The sequence below is a fragment of the Colobus angolensis genome, unplaced genomic scaffold (assembly GCF_000951035.1).
Source record: "Colobus angolensis palliatus isolate OR3802 unplaced genomic scaffold, Cang.pa_1.0 Scaffold86, whole genome shotgun sequence".
Taxonomy (NCBI): Eukaryota; Metazoa; Chordata; class Mammalia; order Primates; family Cercopithecidae; genus Colobus; species Colobus angolensis.
This window is the reverse complement of record NW_012122487.1, coordinates 2,029,602-2,048,577: the sequence shown is the minus strand read 5'-3', so window position 1 is coordinate 2,048,577 and position 18,976 is coordinate 2,029,602. Positions and strand designations below refer to the sequence as shown.

Here is an 18,976-nt window from a genome sequence, read left to right as displayed (position 1 = left end):
CCCTATACCAGAATTAAAAGTGATTCACGCACCACTGTTATAATATTATAGGATTCTTTGTTTATATATTGCCAGGAAACTTTATATTTCCATATGCTTTCGTGTTGCTGTCTGGAGCCCTTCTGTTTCACTTTGCAGGACTACGTTTAGATTTTTTGTAAGGCATGTTTAGTGATGAACTCTCTCAGCTTTGTTTATCTGGAAATATCATTATTTCTCTCTCTTTTTTTTTTTCTGAGACAGAGTCTTGCTTTGTCGCCCAGGCTGGAGTGCAGTGGCACAGCCTCAGTTTGCTGCACCCTCTGCCTCCTGGTTCAAGCAATTCTTGTGTCTCAGCCTCCTAAGTAGCTGAGATGACAGACGTACACCACCATATCCAGCTAATTTTTGTATTTTTCTTTCGTATAGATGGGATTTCACCATGTTGGCCCAACTGATCTCGAACTCCTGATCTCAGGTGATCCTCCCGCCTTGGCCTTCCAAAGTGTGTGGCATGAGTCACTGAACCTGGCCTTTCCTTCATTTTTGAAGGGTAGTTTTACCGGATATAATATCCAGTGTCTTTGTTGGCAGTACCTGCCCACTAACTCCGGCCCACTCCTTTCAGCACTTTGAATATATCATTTCACTCCCTTCTTGCTGGCAAGATTTGTGCTGAGAAATCTAGTCATAGTCTTATAGGGGCTCCCATAGCAGTCCCGTGATTCTAAATTAATTTGTTTATCAAGGAACTTGATAGGAGGGAAGAGAAAGCATTGAGTTATATGAAGCCAGATCTTGAGACAGTCAATTATAGGGCACTTTCCAGCTTCTTTTACATTAAAGGTAAAATCCGAGTTTTCATTGTATTTTCAGCCTCTGAAGGGTATAAGATTCAAGATTAGGAGGATTAAGAGCTGGTAATTACATCTCAAGTAAATACATATTCATAAGGAAATAATTATTTAATTAATAATAATTAAAAATTAGCCCATCCTTTATGCAAAAAGTATTTTCCACAGATGTCTATCTGTGTCTGTTTTTCCCTAGTGAAACAGTCTCTGTTTTATTTTTTCCATTTAATTGGGTACTTAATTTGGGCTATTATGCCTTGAGAACTGTGTTAAGTCTAAGATTATTTACTGTAAACATTTCCTACTTTGTTTAGTTTTGAACTGGCCAGAGGAAAAGACACACCCTTACATACTTTTTTTAGGGTCAAGTCTCATAAAGGAACTGTGTACTCTTAGACATAAATACAGTACTTTATTTCTCTCCTGACACTATAATTACAACATTTGTTTAAAAGTCACACAACTAAATACGCTAGTTTATTAAATGTCACTAAATATACTCATTGCCCTTCTAAAAACTAAGAATCTCTCAGTGTATCTTGGTAGAAATCTTTCTAGAAGGGGATAATGCATTGAGATCAGTGTAAGCCAATTTAAGATAACCTTTTGTTTTTAATTAAAATGGGAACTGAAAAGTCAGTTCAAAAATTTGTCTCCTTTCATTTGCCCAAGGTGAGAGTGATAGAATTTCTCTTCCAATCAAGTCTCTGCACTTGTTAAAAACATCATGCATTTTGGCTGTCTGTTGTAAGATCGTAGCTATTACATGCACAGCTCCACATGCTGCTGTGGTATATCGTGGTCAGGGTCATTAATGAATTAATGTTTAATTGTCAATGTCTTGGTGGTAAAGCTAAGAGGATATTTTTTCATTTTTGAAATTGAATTAAAATAGATGTCTTCTAAGTTTAGAAGGAACAGGCTTTCTAAGAATAGAACAGATAGAGAAAATTAACAAATACAGTGGAACCTTGACTTCAGCTGTTTTTTGCTCTGTGGATTCACCAACTGCAGACAGAGCGTATTTGGGGAAGAAAATAAAAATAACAATTTAACAATAAAGATAATATGAATAAACAGTATAGTACAACAACTATTTACATAGCATTTACATTGTTTTAGGCATGAGTAGTATCGAAATGATTTAAAGTATATGGAAGGATGTGCATAGGTTATATGCAAATACTATGCCATTTTGTATAGCATGCTGGAGCATCTCTGGATGTTGCTATCCATGGAATGGGGTGTGCGTATCTGTGTGTCTGACCATGCTGGAACCAATCCCTGTAGATAGTGAGGAATGACTGCTGGACAACAAACTTTTGAAATGTAGCATATGGCAAATAAAAAGTTTTGACATTACAGTTTGTGCTATCAAGTAAGTGCTTTGATTATAGCAGATATTTAGCAAATAATTTTTAATTGAATTTAAAAAAACCATTAAAATATAATTTACAACTCATATAATTCATCCATTTGGAGTGTGCAATTCAATGGCTTTTATTATATTTACAGAGTTTTGTAAACATTACGACAACCAATGTGAGAACATTTCATTACCCCCAAAAGAAACCCCATGCCCATAAGATATCACTGCCTGTTTTTTCACCCTCCCTGACCACCCCCTGCTTCTTACTTCCCCTATCCTAGACAACCACTAATCTACTTTCTATCTCTACAGATTTGCCTATTCTGGGCCTTCTACTCATATAAGTGAAATCATACAACATAAGGCTTTTGTGGCTGTTTTTTTTTTTAAATCTTAGCATAATGTTTCCAAGGTTCGTCCATGTTGTAGCAATAGTTTATTTATTTTTATGGCTGCATAATATCCTGTTGTGTGGTTATGCTGTATTTTGTTTGTTTATTCATCAGTTGATGGGCATTGGGTTGTTTCCACTTTTTGGCCATTGTAAATAATGCTGTTCTGAAAATTCATTTACAAAAGTTTGTGTGGACATATGTGTTCTTTTTTCTTAAGTAGATAACTAGGAATCGAATTGCTAGATCATATGGCAATTCTATGTTTAACCATTTAAGAAACTGATAGAATGTTTTCCAAAGGGACTGAACTACTTTACATTACCACCAGCAGTGTAAAAGGGTTCCAATTTCTTCACATACTTGGCAACTCTTGTTATTGTCTATCTTTTGATGATAGCTTTTGCATGATGTGTGAGGTGGTATCTCATGGTTTTGATTTGCATTCTATCATGTCTGATGAAATTGATCATATTTTCCTGTATTGGCCATTTGTTTATTTTCTTTGGAGAAAGGTGTATTCAGATTCTTTGCCTATTTTAAAACCTTTTTTTTTTTTGGTAAATTGTTTTTTTATTATTATTATTATTTTATTTTTATTTTGATGGAGTCTCGCTCTGTCACCGAGGCTGGAGTGCAGTGGCGCGATCTCGACTCACTACAAACTCCTCCTCTTCAGTTCATGCCATTCTCCTGCCTCAGCCTCCCGCTACAGGCACCCACCACCATGCCTGGCAAATTTTTTGTGTTTTTCAGTAGAGGCAGGGTTTCACAATTATTGGGTTTTAAGAGTTCTTTATATATTCTAGGTACAAATTTCTTATTAGCTATATGGTTTGCAAATACTCTTTCCCATTCTGTGCATTGTCCTTTCACTTTCTTTATGGTGTCTTTTGACGGACAAGCATTTTTGCATTGATGAAATTCATTTTTCCTTTTGTGGCTTGTACTTTTGGTGTCATGTCTAAGAGCTTTCTCTACCCCAAAGTCACAAAGACTTAATCCTGTATTTTCTTTAAGAATTTTATAGTTTTAGCTCTTACGTTTAGTTCTAAAATCCATTTTGAGGTAATTTTTACATGTTGTGTGAGAAAGGGGTCCAACTTGATTCTTTTGCATGTGGGTATCCAGTTGTTGAATTCCAGCACTATTCCTCCAAGAGACTCTTCTGTCCTTATTGTTTTTTTCTAGGGATCCATGTCAAAAACCAATTGATTATAAATGTAAGTTTTCATTTCTGGACACTGAATTCTATTTCATTGATTTGTCTTTCTAATCTTATGCCAGTACCATACCGTTTTGATTACTTTAGCTTTGTGGTAAATTTGGAAGTGAGAAGTTTGAGTCCTCAAATTTGTTTTTCTTTTTCAGGATTATTTTGGGTATTAAGGGTTCCTTGCTTTTACACATGCATTTATGATCAGCTTCTCAATTTTTGCAAAGAAGCCAGCTGGAATTTTGATAAAGATTGCATTTAATTTCAAGATCAATTTGGGAAATAATTATGTCTTAACAATATTATGTCTTTGATCCATGAATATATTTGTTTTCACATTGTATTGTGTTATGCATAGAGATTGAAATGAGGACTTAGAGGGAAATTTTTGTCCATTGGCTCCTTTGTAGTACACTGACTTTAATTACTTCTTATTGGAGTAACCTAATTGAATGTTTCATTATGTGAAATTTTATTGTTTACATATCTTAAGTGTTGGCTGTTCATTAGAGCTTTAAACTTCTTTGAGGCAGGATGTATCTTTTTATTTTTTTGAGACAGGGTCTTGCTGTGTCATCTAGGCTGGAGTGCAGTGGTGCAATCATGGCTCACTGTCATGTTGAGCTCCCAGTGTTAAGTGATCCTCCCACCTTACCCTCCGAAGTAGCGGGGGCTACAGGTGTGCACTACCATGACCAGTTAATTTAAAAACTTTTTGTAGTGACAGGGTCTTCCTGTGTTGCCCAGGCTGGCCTTCAACTCCGGGACTGAAGCAATCCTCCTGCCTTGGATTCTCAAAGTGCTGGGATTACAGGGGTGAGCCACCATGCATGGCAAGGCAGGACGTATCTTAACTGCTATCGTATTTCTCAGCAGTGATGTTATAGTTGTTCAAGAAAAGCACTTTTTGATTGGTGTTTGGCAGCTAATTATAAAAGTGGTAGAATACTAGTGATGAAATTATCATTAGCCAGTAATAGCTAACTGATATATTCTAAGTCTTCCAATTCATTCATATTCTTATTATTCCTCTGGAAAAAAAGATAAATATTCCATTATGTATTACTGTTTTATAACAAGGCATATGTAATATATTTTAAAATTTTATTTTAGGTGCCAAATCTGATTCCAGTTTTGATGTTCAAATTGGGAAGACCACTGGAACCTATATTATATAATGATATATTGTATAGTTTACCTAAGCTTGGTGTTCACAAGGTTAGTATGTTAATTAATTTAGTTGGGGAGAAAAGTGAGTCATGAATAATACATTGAATTCTTTTTAGTATTATGAAATTTTGAGCCCTAAATTTTGCCATAATCACTACTTCTCTTGTTGAGCTAGGAGGTAATATCTGAAGACAAAAGTATTTATTACAATATTTAATAATTAATTCTCTTAAATTACTTAGTATCCAAGTTTTCACTCTGGCCATTTTCTGAGATTAGGTCCTTATGTCCCCGGGATTGCTATCTAGCCCCTCCAACGCTATCTTTCATCCTTTAAGAAGGTGGGTAATATTACAGCAAACTTTCTTTTCAGTCTTCATTTTATAACAAGGGGTTTAAAAATGCTTTTGGTAACTTCGAGGTTGTCTGCATTCACGTTTATACAACTAGAGTTTCTTGAATGTTTTCTAGGTGTGTGTAGGACAAATTCTACGAGTAATACAACTACTTGGAACCACCCCACGACTAAGAGCTGTCACTTTGCGTTTGCTGACATCATTGTGGGAAAAGCAGGTAATTTCAGATATGCACTTGCATGAGTATTAAATATATTCCTTTCACTGAAGGAAAATAATTATGTCATATATGGCAATGCTTTGGTTGAGTGGTATTAATGAGTGGCATCAATGATTGCATTGAAAAAGTTTTGATTTATTGTGATGCATTTGTAATGCAGTTAGTTGCTATTGACTTTCAGAGAAATTGAGAATATAAAATCTTATTTCTTTATTTCTGAAATGTATCTTTCCATTTGCTTGAGAAATAATGGAAATATAAATGATTAGAGCCTTTGTAATTAGGGTGAGATTTAGCCACTTTCTTCTTGTTTTATGAAATCAATAGTACATTGGTCTATAAGAAAATCCCCAGTAATCACTACAGCAATCTTCTCTGCTGATTAGAAGAACTACATTATAATTTGCAATGCAAATGGAGGATTTGGAGGTGAAAATGCTGCATAAAAGGAAGATGATGATTATTCAACTCAAGTTGGGAAACTACCTTTTTTGTAAAATTGCCTTCATAGGACCGAGTCTATCCTGAACTGCAGCGTTTCATGGCTATGTCTGATGTACCTTCTCTTTCGGTGGGCAAGGAAGTCCAATGGGAGAAACTGATTGCAAAAGCAGCATCAATCAGAGATATATGTAAGCAGAGGTATGATGTTGTTAACTCTTAGGAATGTATATCATGATATATTATTTTGTATTTAATTTTTTTATTGCAAGCAAGAGGCAAGAAAAGATAGAGAATATATGAGTACTAATAATTTTTTAACTTAAGTTTTCTGATTATAAAATTTAATAATATTGAACAATAGCTTTGAGAAGTATGTCTTTCCTTTTCAGGTCTAGTCTTGTATCTAGGTTTGTAGGATATTTATATCCTTTTCTGATGAATAATTTCATATTGCAGTAAAACATGTGATGTTATGTTTTCTATTTTTCCATATATGAATCCCTGAAAACTACACAGTAGACTGTTGTCATAAACTGTTCTTTCTTATATTCTCCCTTGGTTTAAGTAGGGAGATAAGTAGTTTTAATGGGGAGCCCTTATTTTTGACTTACTGCGTGGAATTATTTGTAATTATAACAAGGAAGAAAATGATGATGAATTTTTATGTATGTTGTAAGCTTTTAGGAAAACATAAAGAAATTAGGAAGATGACTCTGCTGTTCTAGATTATGGATTAATAAACAAGGTGGAGGTGACAAGACTGAAATAATATAAGTCGAGCTCTACCATATCAAAACTTTTTTTCTTGCATGTGCTAAGATGAAAATGTTTACAGAGGAAATAGGCTTGATGCATTTGAAATAGTTGTAGTCCTGCAGTTTCATTTGTTGATCAGGCTACTGCATTGAATTCGTGGTAACATCATTCTCACTTCTGTTAATGACAGCAGTGTGAATGCTACTTTCTGAAGCTGTGCAATGGGTTGGCTCAGATGCTGATAACATGGATGATTTCTGTTTCAAGTAAAATTTGGATCAGAATATACAGAAACTAAGCCCTAGCAATTTTGCCTCTTTTCTAAGCTTCCATCTTTTAGCAACACAGAAAGGACCTCAGTGTAAAAGAAAAAAAAAAAAAAAGGAATTACATGTGTATAACCCAAGAACTGGGAGTTTGAATTTTATTGAGCTGTTGTCATGGAAAAAAATTCAGAGATGAAAGTTATTGGCTGACATTCTTATTTTATATAATTAAAGTTGAGGCTCAGAATAGACTGAATATCAGACCAGATCAGAGTCTACTGATAACTTATTCAGTGTTCGTTTCAGTTACTACCTCCAGATCTGTACAATTTTTTCATTTTGGAAAATTATTTCCACTTGTGGGACAGTGAAACAATAGAATTCTGACAGGCAATTTCATCAATTTACATTTCGTTAATTAAAGAAAAGATATTATTGAAAGGTAACAAGGAATTCAGGGAATAGACTTGCTTAACTGTGAAATTAATGATATTCTGGCGATAGCACAATATATGTGGATTAGAAAGAAGAGGAAGGGGAGGAGGATGAGTGAATGAATTTAGCACAGTGTCTGGTATGAGATAGGAGCTCAGTCGGTTATAGTTTTTATAATTTTTATCATTATCATCATTATTATGATAGGTGCAGCCACCCTAGTTAGTATTGCTACTAGCACAAATCATCTCCTGTTCTCAAATTCCTGCTTTTGTAATGAGTATCTGATGCTATCAGGCAAGAATAGCTCTATCTTACCAATAATCTCAATTAGGTAATTCAGTTCTTTTTACCATTAATACAGCCTTGAGTTTTTCTCAATTTAGACAAGAGGATTTGTGATTTAGGATGAATGAAATTTGTTAAAAAGTGTCTTTTTGGGTTATTTCTGTATAAAAATGAACATAAAATTATAGCAGAAAATGATCATGATGCACATTTTTGAAGAAAAAACATGGTGTTAATATTTGAGGGTCACCATTTAGTGGCACAAGAGTATAGAAAATGACGGATGCTTTTTGTTTAGGCAAAAGATCTGGGAGTGATAATTGCTCTTTAGTATTAATTTTGCTTTTAAACTTTCACTTCTTGTAGGCCATATCAACATGGTGCAGATATGTTGGCAGCTATTTCTCAGGTGTTAAATGAATGCACCAAGCCTGATCAAGCTACTCCAGCAGCCTTGGTATTACAAGGTCTTCATGCACTCTGTCAAGCTGAGGTAGGCATTTTTAAATTGCTTTGGATAATTTTAAAGGCAGAGTGGATACAAGAATGTAAGATTAGATTCAAATAACTGAAAGTCTGAGTGTTCATTCCCAGTGATTTTTTTCTTGGAAAAGTGAAGCAAGACCTACTTTACAATTCTTTCTAGAAGGGAATTTTGAAACATCCTGTCATGTAGGCATTCTCTAGAGATCAAAGAAAACCAGGCTTCAGGTTTTTCTTTTTTCTTATTTATTTTTGTTAAGACAAAAGGGAAAGTTATGCCTATAGGAGAACTCTAGAGTATAGTTGCTTCTTAATTTTGTGATTAGAAAGCTTTAGAAACAGGTGAGGTGAAGAAATTGTCGTGGCCCAATGGCACTTTTATAGCTAACAAAAATTATTGTTTGCTAAACGATTGGGAAAGAACCATTCATTCCTAGTGATTAGATTGAGTAGGGTGGGTAAATGTTAGAACTAAACTTGTAAATCATTTTCTGAACTTCAGACTGTTCCCAGAATTATAACACAGCAGAGAGAACCTACTGTTTTAGAGAAATGTGGTAATTGCACCAAAGATCATTCATTGACCTAACCAAACTTTTTGACTTAGTAAACATACATACCCAACTGTAGTTTTTTAGTGAATGAGACTGAGTAGAATTCTCTCACCTTAAGGTTATGGTTAGTTATAGTTGATAATGATAGTAATGAATATAATGATATGATAATATAAGTGACAGCCATATTGAGTGTTATGCTCATGTCCTTGGGCTAAGCACTTTTTATGTATTTTTCTTAACAACTCTGCAGTATAGGGATTAACACCATTTTACAGATGAGGAAGATAGACCCCAGAGAGAGGATAGATATTTACTCAGGATCTTGGTTTGAGAATACACTTATATTCTTTTTGGTGAACACTTATTTCAGCAGGCAATGAAAATCATTGCTGTTTAAAAACTGATGTGTAGTAAGGACAATGCTTTCACATCATGTGCCCAATATTTGAAAAAGTTGTTAGAACTTAATGACAAGGGGCCATTATAGCAGGAGAATACCACACATATATACCCAAGGACATTTGATTTTACTACTTCTATCAGTTATCCAAGATTGGGAAATATCTCTTTAATAGTTGTATTACTTTCATAATAAGTAATCCTAAACTCTGTTTTTAAACCAGCTTTGAGAGAAGAAAGAATTCTAAACTTTCACTTCCAAAAAGTGACCATTTTTACTGTTCTGCAGTATTTCCTTTTCATTATTTTTTCCTAACAGGCATCAACTCATTTCTGAAATTAACATTTTTTCTTACAATAAATAGTGATTTACCCTTATAGCTTTTATGATTCCATTGTTTTCTCTGCCCATCCCCTCCTGTTACTATAAGGCTCTATAGTTTATCAATGCTTATTAATTCATAAGAAATACCCTGAGTTTGGCACTGACATTTCTCTTTCCATTTCTCTAAGCCATCATCATTAACTGTGGTTAGTACTGAAGATAAAGCATGTTTCTTTTTAGGCAGTAGTGTATGTAATATATATCAGTTGTTCTATGTGTCCTTTGACTAGTTTAGTTAGCTTCTCTGAAACTTCGTTCCTTCAAAGGAGGATAAAATAAGATTATACACAAAAAAGACATAGTATAATGTCTGCTCACATAGGTATTAATAAATAATAAAGCAATACCACTAATCAGTTAAGTTCATTTTATTTTAAAGAATGCTTATTTTCCTACCTCTTGTTTTTCATCTGTTCATTCTTGTCTAGAAAGTAAATTTTATTGATGCTTACTAAAGCAAATGATTTTATTGATGCTTACTAAGTGTTATATGCCAGTTTTCTTTATAGATATTATCAATGTCCAGAATTGTGGAATTTGTTGAAAGTGACTGCATTATTGTTACTTTCGATGATAATTTTTTTAATGTTTGGTAATGAATAGCTTTGTGTTTATCTAAATAAGTAGATATAATCTATTTTCCTCTGAGGCTTGATGATGGTAGTAATATATCTTTCTGTTTTGTTTAAGGCTTTCCAAGCTTTGTGTGTGTGTGTGTGTGTGTGTGTGTGTATGTGTGTGTTCATTACTTGTGAAGCTTCTCCTGTTATGTCCTGTGATGTGTGTTACAGTTGTAAAGTATATTTGGTATTCACCGGCTCTTGCCATGCCGCATTTACTAATTTGGGGCTCATCTTTTTTTTTGTTGTGTGTCCAGAGTGCTATTCACAGAGGTCAGCTTGCATTCTGTGAAGCCAGTTATTTTGTTTTCTAATTGATATCATGTGTGAAGCGTGATGTAGCTAAGATTTCAAGAAGGAAAACATTCGGCATAGTTATAAATCCATTTCCCGGTAGCGTTTGGTAATGATTTGTCTATCTGTTACTCTTTAGATCCTTAACTATCGAATATAATTAGGTATATGGAAAGACAGCCTAATTTGGTGAAATGAAACAAATTAATAAAGATAAGAGAATAAATTGAATAACTCTATCTTTAAGAAAATACCTTAGTTGGAAAAGTGCCCAGAATTGGATTTTGCAGGGCTTTCCCTACTTTGCCTTTGTAAAATAAGTAGCTTTTTCCCCCCTTTGGTTTGAAAGTAAACTCTTTGATCTTGAACGTTATAATCATGAAATTCTTTTGTCTTTGCTTGCATCAGGTTAAGTTTAGAATTATTGCTGCTTAATTATTTATCCTAGACATCAATGAAAGATTAAAAGGGTGGATTCTATCTACCTTCCAATTGTGTCAAGGTAAAGATTGTGTTTTCGGTATGGGTTTCTTTAGTGCTACTTTGCTAAGCAAACAACAGAGAGAGAAGGTTGTAGGAATCTTGGCTGACCATAAAGGCAAGAATTTATTCTGGCTGTCTGGAATTGGCAAAGAGAAATTTGTCCCTTCCTTAATGCTATTGATGCATTGATCTGGGAATTTACAAGTTTGTTTATAGGGCTGAATTGCTTTTAAAAAATTATAGCTAATGTTTCTTGGGTTCTGTGATTGTTTATATTGAGTGTCAACTTGATTGGATTGAAGGATGCAAAGTATTGTTCCTGGGTGCCTCTGAGGGTTTTGTCAAAAGAGATTAACATTTGAGTCAGTGGACTGGGAGAGGCAAACCCACCCTCAAACCGAGGGTGTACCATTTATTCAGCTGCCAGCATGACTAGAGTAAAGCAGGCAGAAGAAGTTGGAAGGACTTGACTTGCTGAGTCTTCTAGTCTTCATCTTTCTCCCATGCTGAATGCTTCCTGCCCTTGAACATCAGACTCCAAGTGTTTCAGCTTTTGGACTCTTGGACACCAGTGGTTTTCCAGGGGCCCTCAGGCTTTTGGCCACAGATGAAGGCTACACTGTTGGCTTCCCTACTTTTGAGGTTTTGGGACTCAGACTGGCTTCCTTATTCCTTAGTTTGCATATGGCCTATTATGGGACTTCACCTTGTGATATCAAGACTCCTTAATAAACTTCCCTTCATACATACCTCTATCCTATTAGTTCTGTCCCTCTAGAGAACCCTAATTAACACAGGTACCTACTGTGAATTTGAACATTTTATGATATCGGGATTGTAGGACTTCATTTTATATTGAAGAAACAGAGGTTCTGGCAATTTAACACGTGGTTCACAAAAGTAGTCTCAAGACTCCAAGTCTCATGCTCTTTGGTTACTCCCAGGCTTGTTTCCTTTGAAAAATGTGGGCATTAAAAGTAGTAATTTTATTTATCATTACACTATGAATTTGTCATTTTCAAAGGAAAATAATTAATATTCCTGCATTCTGTTTTTCATATCTTTTCCATTGAGCTTTCTCATTACTTTTTGCCCCACCCACCATCATTTCCCTTAATTTTCTTACATCTTTCTGTCTGAATACAGAATAATGGCTCCAATAAGCAATAATCTTTTTAAAAGGCAATTTTATTGAGATATAATTCACAAAGCATACAATTCATTCATTTAAGATGTATAATTTAATAATGAGTTTAAGTATATTCAGAGCGTTACACAGCCATCATCACAATCAATTTTAGGACACTTTTAACTCCCCACAAAACTTCATACCCTTTAGCTGTCATCCCTAATCTCCATATTCCACATTTCTCCTGGCCCTAGGCAACCACGAATCTACTTTTTGTCTCTGTGGATTTACTTATTCTGGACATTTCTTATAAACAGAATCATATGATGTGTTGTCTTTTGTAACTAGCTTCTTTCACTTAACGTATTTTCAAGATTCATCCATGTTACAGCATGTCAGTACTTTCTTTCTTTTTATTGTTGAATATTATTCTGTTTGGCTTTACCACATTTTGTTTATCCACTTATCAATGGATGGACATTTGCCACTGACAGACAAATGGATAAAGAAAATTGTGGTGTGTGTGTGATTGTTAATATTGAGTGTGTGTGTGTGTGTGTGTGTGTATGCATGTATGTATACACACCATGGAATATTATTCACCCTTAAAAAAAGGAGATCCTGCCATTTGGGACAACGTAGATGAACCTATATGACATTATAAGTGACAGAAGACAGACATGGAAAGAAAAATATTGCATGATCTCTCTTATATGTGGAATCTGAAAAAAAAGAAAGAGCTCCGATACACAGATATATAGAATAAAATAGTGTTTACCACAGCAGTGAGAGGGAGGAGGAAATAGGAGATGTAGGTTAAAGGATACAAAATAGAAGATATGCATGAACGGGTTTAGATAGTGAATGTAAAACGTGAGGCCCAAGGTTAATAAAATTTTATTTTCTTAAAGATTTTTATTAAATAAGTAGATTTTGGCTGGGCATGTTGGTTCACACCTGTGATCCCAGCACTTTAAGAGGCCAAGGTGGGCAGATGGCTTGAAGCCAGGAGTTTGAGGCCAGCCTGGGCAACATGGCAAACCTTGTCTCTATAAAAATATGAAAAATTAGCTGGGCATAGTGGCACACACCTGTTGTCCCAGCACTTGGGAGGCTGAGGTAGGAAGATTGAGGCTGCAGTGAGCGATGATTGAGCCACTGCATTCCAGCCTGGATGATAGAGCAAGACCCTGCCTCAAAAAAAAAAAAAAAAAAAAAAAGGTAGATTTTAGCTACTTGTCATAAAAAAGTAACTAATGTAAGATGATAGATATATTAGTTTGCTCCACTGTCATAGCCATTTTACTCTCTGTATTCCATGACATCGTGTTGAAAATCTGAAATATAAACAATAGAATATGTATTTAGAAATTGACAGACATTGGGATTTTTTCTATTTTTGGCTATTTTGAATAATACTGCTATGAACATTTGTGTACAAGTTTTTATGTGGATACATATTTTCATTTTGGTAGATAGATCTCTAGGAGTGGGATTAGTGGGTCATATGGTAACTCACTGTTTAACCATTTGAGGAGCTGCCAAACTATTTTCCATAGTGGTTGTGCAATTTTACATTTGCACCAGCAGTGTAAGAAGGTTCTAATTTCTCCACATCCTCACCAACACTTTTTTTTTCAAGAAAGTGATTTTATTTTTTAAAATTTTGATTTTTGTTTTAAGTTTTGGGGTACATATGCAGGATGTGCAGGTGTGCTACATAGGTAAAGGTGTACCATGGTGATTTGCTGCACCTATCAACCCATCACCTCGGTATGAATCCCAGCTTGCATTAGCTATTTTTTCTAATGCTCTCCCTCCCCCCACCCCCTCACCCGACAGTTCTTGGTGTGTGTTTTTTCCCCTCCCTGTGTTCATGTGTTCTCGTTGTTCAAATCCCACTTATAATTGACAACGTGTGGTGTTTAGTTTTCTGTTCCTGCATTAGTTTGCTGAGGATAATGACTGCAGCTCCATCCATGTTCCTACAAAGGACAACATGCTCTCATTCCTTTTTATGGCTGCATAGTATTCGATGGTGTGTGTGTACCACATTTTCTTTAACTGGTCTATCATTGATGGCCATTTGGGGGTGATTCCTTGTCTTTGCTATTGTGAGTAGTGCTGCCATGAACATACATGCGCATATGTCTTTGTAACAGAATAATTTATATTACTTTGGGTATATACCCAGTAATGAAATTGCTGGGTCAGATGGTATTTCTAGTTCTAGATCTTTGAGGAAAAACTGCACCTTCCGCAATTGTTGAACTAATTTACATTTCCATCAACAGTGTAAAAGTGTTCCTATTTCTCCATGACTTCACCAGCATCTGTTGTTTCTTGACCTTTTAATAATTGCCATTCTGACTAGTGTGAGATAGTATATCCTTGTGGGTTTGATTTGCATTTCTCTAATGATCAGTGATGTTAATACTAACATTTTTTATTATCTGTTTTCCTTTTTAACTATAGCCATTCTAATGAGTGTGAAGTGATATCCCATGTAGTTTTCATTTGCATTTCCCTGATGACTAATAATATTGAACATCTTTTCCTATTATTTTTGGCCACTTCTGTTACCTTTTTGGAGAACTGTCTATTCAGATCCTTTGAATATTTTCTTCTTTATTGCTTTTGACTTCCCTGATTAGCCAGGTTACATTTCATTTCTATAGGAATGATGAGGAAAAGAATTCTGTCCTGATGCCTCTAAGTAAGTGATACTTGAAAGCATGAGCTTGGTTTGTGGGCCTTTCACTATAAAGAGAGCTTATCAAACCATAGGAAAGATCAGATGAACATACATTATGTTATTCTTTGCTACTTTGTTCATGTGTAACATTTTCTTTGTTTTTATATGAAATTAGCATAATGCTTTCAGCTGGAAAACTGCTAGAGATGTTTTAATAATATTTGTAGCAGCAGTAGTAGGCATCTCTTGATTTACTGAGTACTTTCGGTATAGTTAACAGCATATACTACAGTCATTATATTTATTATCTTATTTAATTCTTACAATTGAAGAAAACCCCAATTGTGACAGGTACCGTTTTCTTCTGAGAAGTTTACAAAAGTTGAATAATTGCCCAAATTCATACAACTAAAATGTAGTAGTCAGGACTCAAACCCAGGTCTGCCTCAGTACAGTTTTTATTAAGATAAAATTCATTTGCTGACATTGTGTGTTTTTGGTGGTTGTGTTTGTGTTCACTTTACCTTGTCATGTTGTGTTATTGGAGAAAACTTTTTTTGAGAATGATATTTGGACTTTTATCCTATCCTTCTCCATTTTCTTTGTGATTGGTTAATGTATAAGGTTTTGCATTATTAAGACTTTGCCTAAAGGTCTTAATGAAAACAATGTTTGAGCTAAAGTATATTAATTTTTAGTGTTTTACTGATTGCATATTACACTTTATATTTTTAAAGGTGTGTTGAAGTGTTTTTATCCCATTTCCAAAGATGTTAGGTTTTTAAAGCATCACATTTACTTTGGGTAATGAAAAAAAAGTACTATCATTCATTATTCTCTCACAAAGCTGTTTTCAGATCCCTTTTCATTGTATTTTCTTTACACATTATTTCACAGAGTTTCTATGTTCTCTAATTAGTTCACATTTTCCTAGAAAGATTTTTGATGTAGCGACGTAATTTAATGGCTTACTTTCCATTCAATGAAAATATTGTTAGTAATCAAATGATTCATTTTTGATTGAATGTTTAAGTTGCTTCCCATTTTTTTCTCTTATTTATTTATTGAGATGGGGTCTTGCTCTGACACCCAGGCTGGAGTGTGGTAGTGTGGTCATGTCCACAGCAGTCTCTATCTCTGGATGTAAGGGATCCTCCCACCTTAGATTCCTGAGTAGCTGGGACTACAGGTGCATGCCACTATATCTGGCTAACTTTTAAATTTTTTGTAGAGACAGGGTCTCACTATGTTGACCAGGCTGCTTGTCTTGAACTCCTTGGCTCAAGCAGTCCTCTTACCTTGGCCTCCCAAAGTACTGAGATTATAGGCATGATAATCTCATGCCTGGCCTATGAGTACCTTTAAAGGATGGTTTTGAAATTCATTTTATTGACTAGGGATCTTATTTAAATCCATAGCTTTAAAGCAATTATTCTTTTTTTTTTTTTTTTGGACACTTTTTTCTTTTAAAGAAGATAAAGTTGTCACTGTGTTGTTCTACAGGTATTTGGGTTTATGGTTGTAAGTATACAAGGGATCCTCTTGATATCATAATCTCATAAAGGTTATTGTCTGTTCCTGAAGATGTTCAAATATAATGGTTGGCAGCCTTTCAGCTGTGTTCTGGCCAGTTGTCATTTATTCATTCTCTGGTAAGCAGTGGTAGTGAGGAGAGCAAGGGAAAATAATTTGGCACAGCTTCTCCTTCAAACCCTGTCTGTTGCAACAGCAAACATGAGGTAAAGATTTCTGTAGGTAGGACACAAAATATGTTAACTTTAAAATAAAAATATTGAAAACTTGATCCAGGCTGTGCAAGGCTTTTTGCATGTAAAGATTTATGAGACATTTTTGGCCTTCTAGGAGCTCACAGTCTGGTAGGGGAAACATGGTGTTAAGTACACTAAATGTATTTAAAATTTAGAAATGTTCAGGGGAGAGATAGAAGACACATGAACAGAATATTTCAAACCTTAAGCAGCATTCTCAGGTAGCAGAGGGAAAGATTAGGAACTAGGGGAAAGAGGCTCAATAGCTCACCTGTATGTTTCTTTTTTCTTTATATATTCTGTGATATTGAGATGTAATTCATAAATATACAGATCACCTATATAGTGCATAATTTAGTGACTTTTTGAATAGAGTTTTGAAAAGCTTACTAAAATCAATTTTAGAACCTTTTCATTATCTCATAATGAAAGCCGCATCCCTTAAGCATTGAACCCTAATCCTCCCATAGCCCCCTGCTTCAGGGAACCATTAGTCTACTTTCTGTCTGCATAGATATCCCTATTCTGGACACTTCATATGGATTCATACAGTATGTTGCCTTTTGTGTTTGGCTTTTCAATTGGCATAATATTTTCAAGGTTCATTCTTGTGGCAACATGTATCAATACTTTTTATAGTGCCTTTTTAAGATTGAGTAATATTGTGTTGTATGGCCATATCAGTTGATGAATATTTGGCTTGTTTCCCTTTTTTTGGCTATTATGAATAATGGTGCTGTGAACCTTCATGTACAAGCTTTCATGTCGACGTATGTTTCATCCTTTTTTTGGTATATATCTAAGAGTGGAATTGCTGGATCATATGATAATTCTGTGTTTAACTGTTTTGAGGAATGCCATACTGTTTTCAAAAGTGGCAGTTCTGTTTTACATTCTCTCCAACATCTACTTTTCTTCTATTCTCTCCAAATAAGGCAGATCCTCCTGGGTAGATGTTACAACTAAAGCATTATTAGCTGTTACCTTCATTTTTTTTTTAATTTTTAATTTTTTTGGGTATATGGTAGGTATATATATTTATGAGAGTACATGAGGTGCTTTGGTACAGGCATGCAACATGACATAAGTACATCATGGAGAATGGGGTATCCATCCCCTTGAGCATTTATCCTTTGAGTTGCAAACAATCTAATTACACTCTTTATTTTAAAATGTAAAATTGAGTTGTTGACTGTAGTCACTGAATTGTGCTATAAAATACTTAATCTTATTCATTCTCTTTTTTCTTTGTACCCACTAACCATCCCTGCCTCCCTGCCAGTCCTCCACTACCCTTCCCATCTTTCTGTGTCTGGCTTATTTCACTTAGCATAATGCCGTCTAGTTTCACCATGGTGTGGCAAATGACAGGACCTCCATTTTTAAGGCTGAATAACATTTCATTGTTAATATGTATTACGTTTTCTTTATCCATTCATTTGTCAGTGGACACTTAGGTTGTTTCCATATTTTGGCCCCTGTGAAGAATGCTTTAATAAACATGAGAGTGCAGATATCTTTGTAAGGCCATGATATCTTTATGAGGTAGTGACTAATGAACGTGGGAATGCAAATGTCTTTACAAAGTTGCGTATGCTACTTTATGTATATACCCAGAAAAGGGATTGCTAGGTCATATGGCAGTTTTATTTTTAGTTTCTTTAAGAACCTCTATACTGTTTTCCGTAATAGCTGTACCAATCTGCATTCCCACCAATAGTGTAATAGGGTTCCCTTTTTCCATCAACGTTCTGTGTCTCTTGTGTTTTTGATAATAGTCATCCTAAAGGGTGTGAGGTGATATCTCACAGTGGTTTTAATTTGAATTTCCCTCATAATTAGTGATGTTGAGCAGTAGGTATCATCTTTCGAGAGTAACCAATAGCAGTCCTGAATGGTTTGATGTTTATTATAATAAGGATGTTTGTCCTAGTATAAAAGCCACTAATATTTATATAAATAAAAGTTTGAAAACTTGTGGTTTATTTTCTTTGATTACTGTAGGATTAATAGTTTTAAAATTAATTCCAATATTAACTAAAGATAAACATACAAATATCTACCTTCTCTTAATAAGACAGGAAGATCTCGCAGTACCTGGTTTGCTTTTTCACATGGCAGTGACCACTTGGTGCTAAGTAGCAGTTAGAAGCTTCCTTTAGATGAGTGTGTTTTCTAATTTGGTGCACTTCTCTAGGCTTGTAGATTTACATCATCTGCCTGACCCAAGTAGTCCTTGGAAGTGTGTCCTTTATTTTAGCATTACAAATAACTTCATATGTGATCTCAATTTGTCTTTGTAACAACTCTCTCTTCGACTTCACAAACTACTCTTCAAAAAAAATGTTATATGATTGAACAGTAAACACATAGAAAAATGTCAGCATCACTGGTTGTTGGGAAATGTACACACCACT

General features: G+C 34.8%; 1 protein-coding gene across 1 annotated transcript in view; it reads left to right on the top strand.

Moving 5' to 3' along the window:
* FOCAD (focadhesin) overlaps nt 1–18,976 on the top strand; it is a 331,523-nt gene that overhangs the window by 138,437 nt on the left and 174,110 nt on the right. The window contains exons 12-15 of the mRNA XM_011930353.1: nt 4,924–5,028; nt 5,452–5,553; nt 6,068–6,198; nt 8,112–8,238. Of these exons, the coding sequence (XP_011785743.1) occupies nt 4,924–5,028; nt 5,452–5,553; nt 6,068–6,198; nt 8,112–8,238 (465 nt within the window). The remainder of the gene's footprint in view (nt 1–4,923; nt 5,029–5,451; nt 5,554–6,067; nt 6,199–8,111; nt 8,239–18,976) is intronic.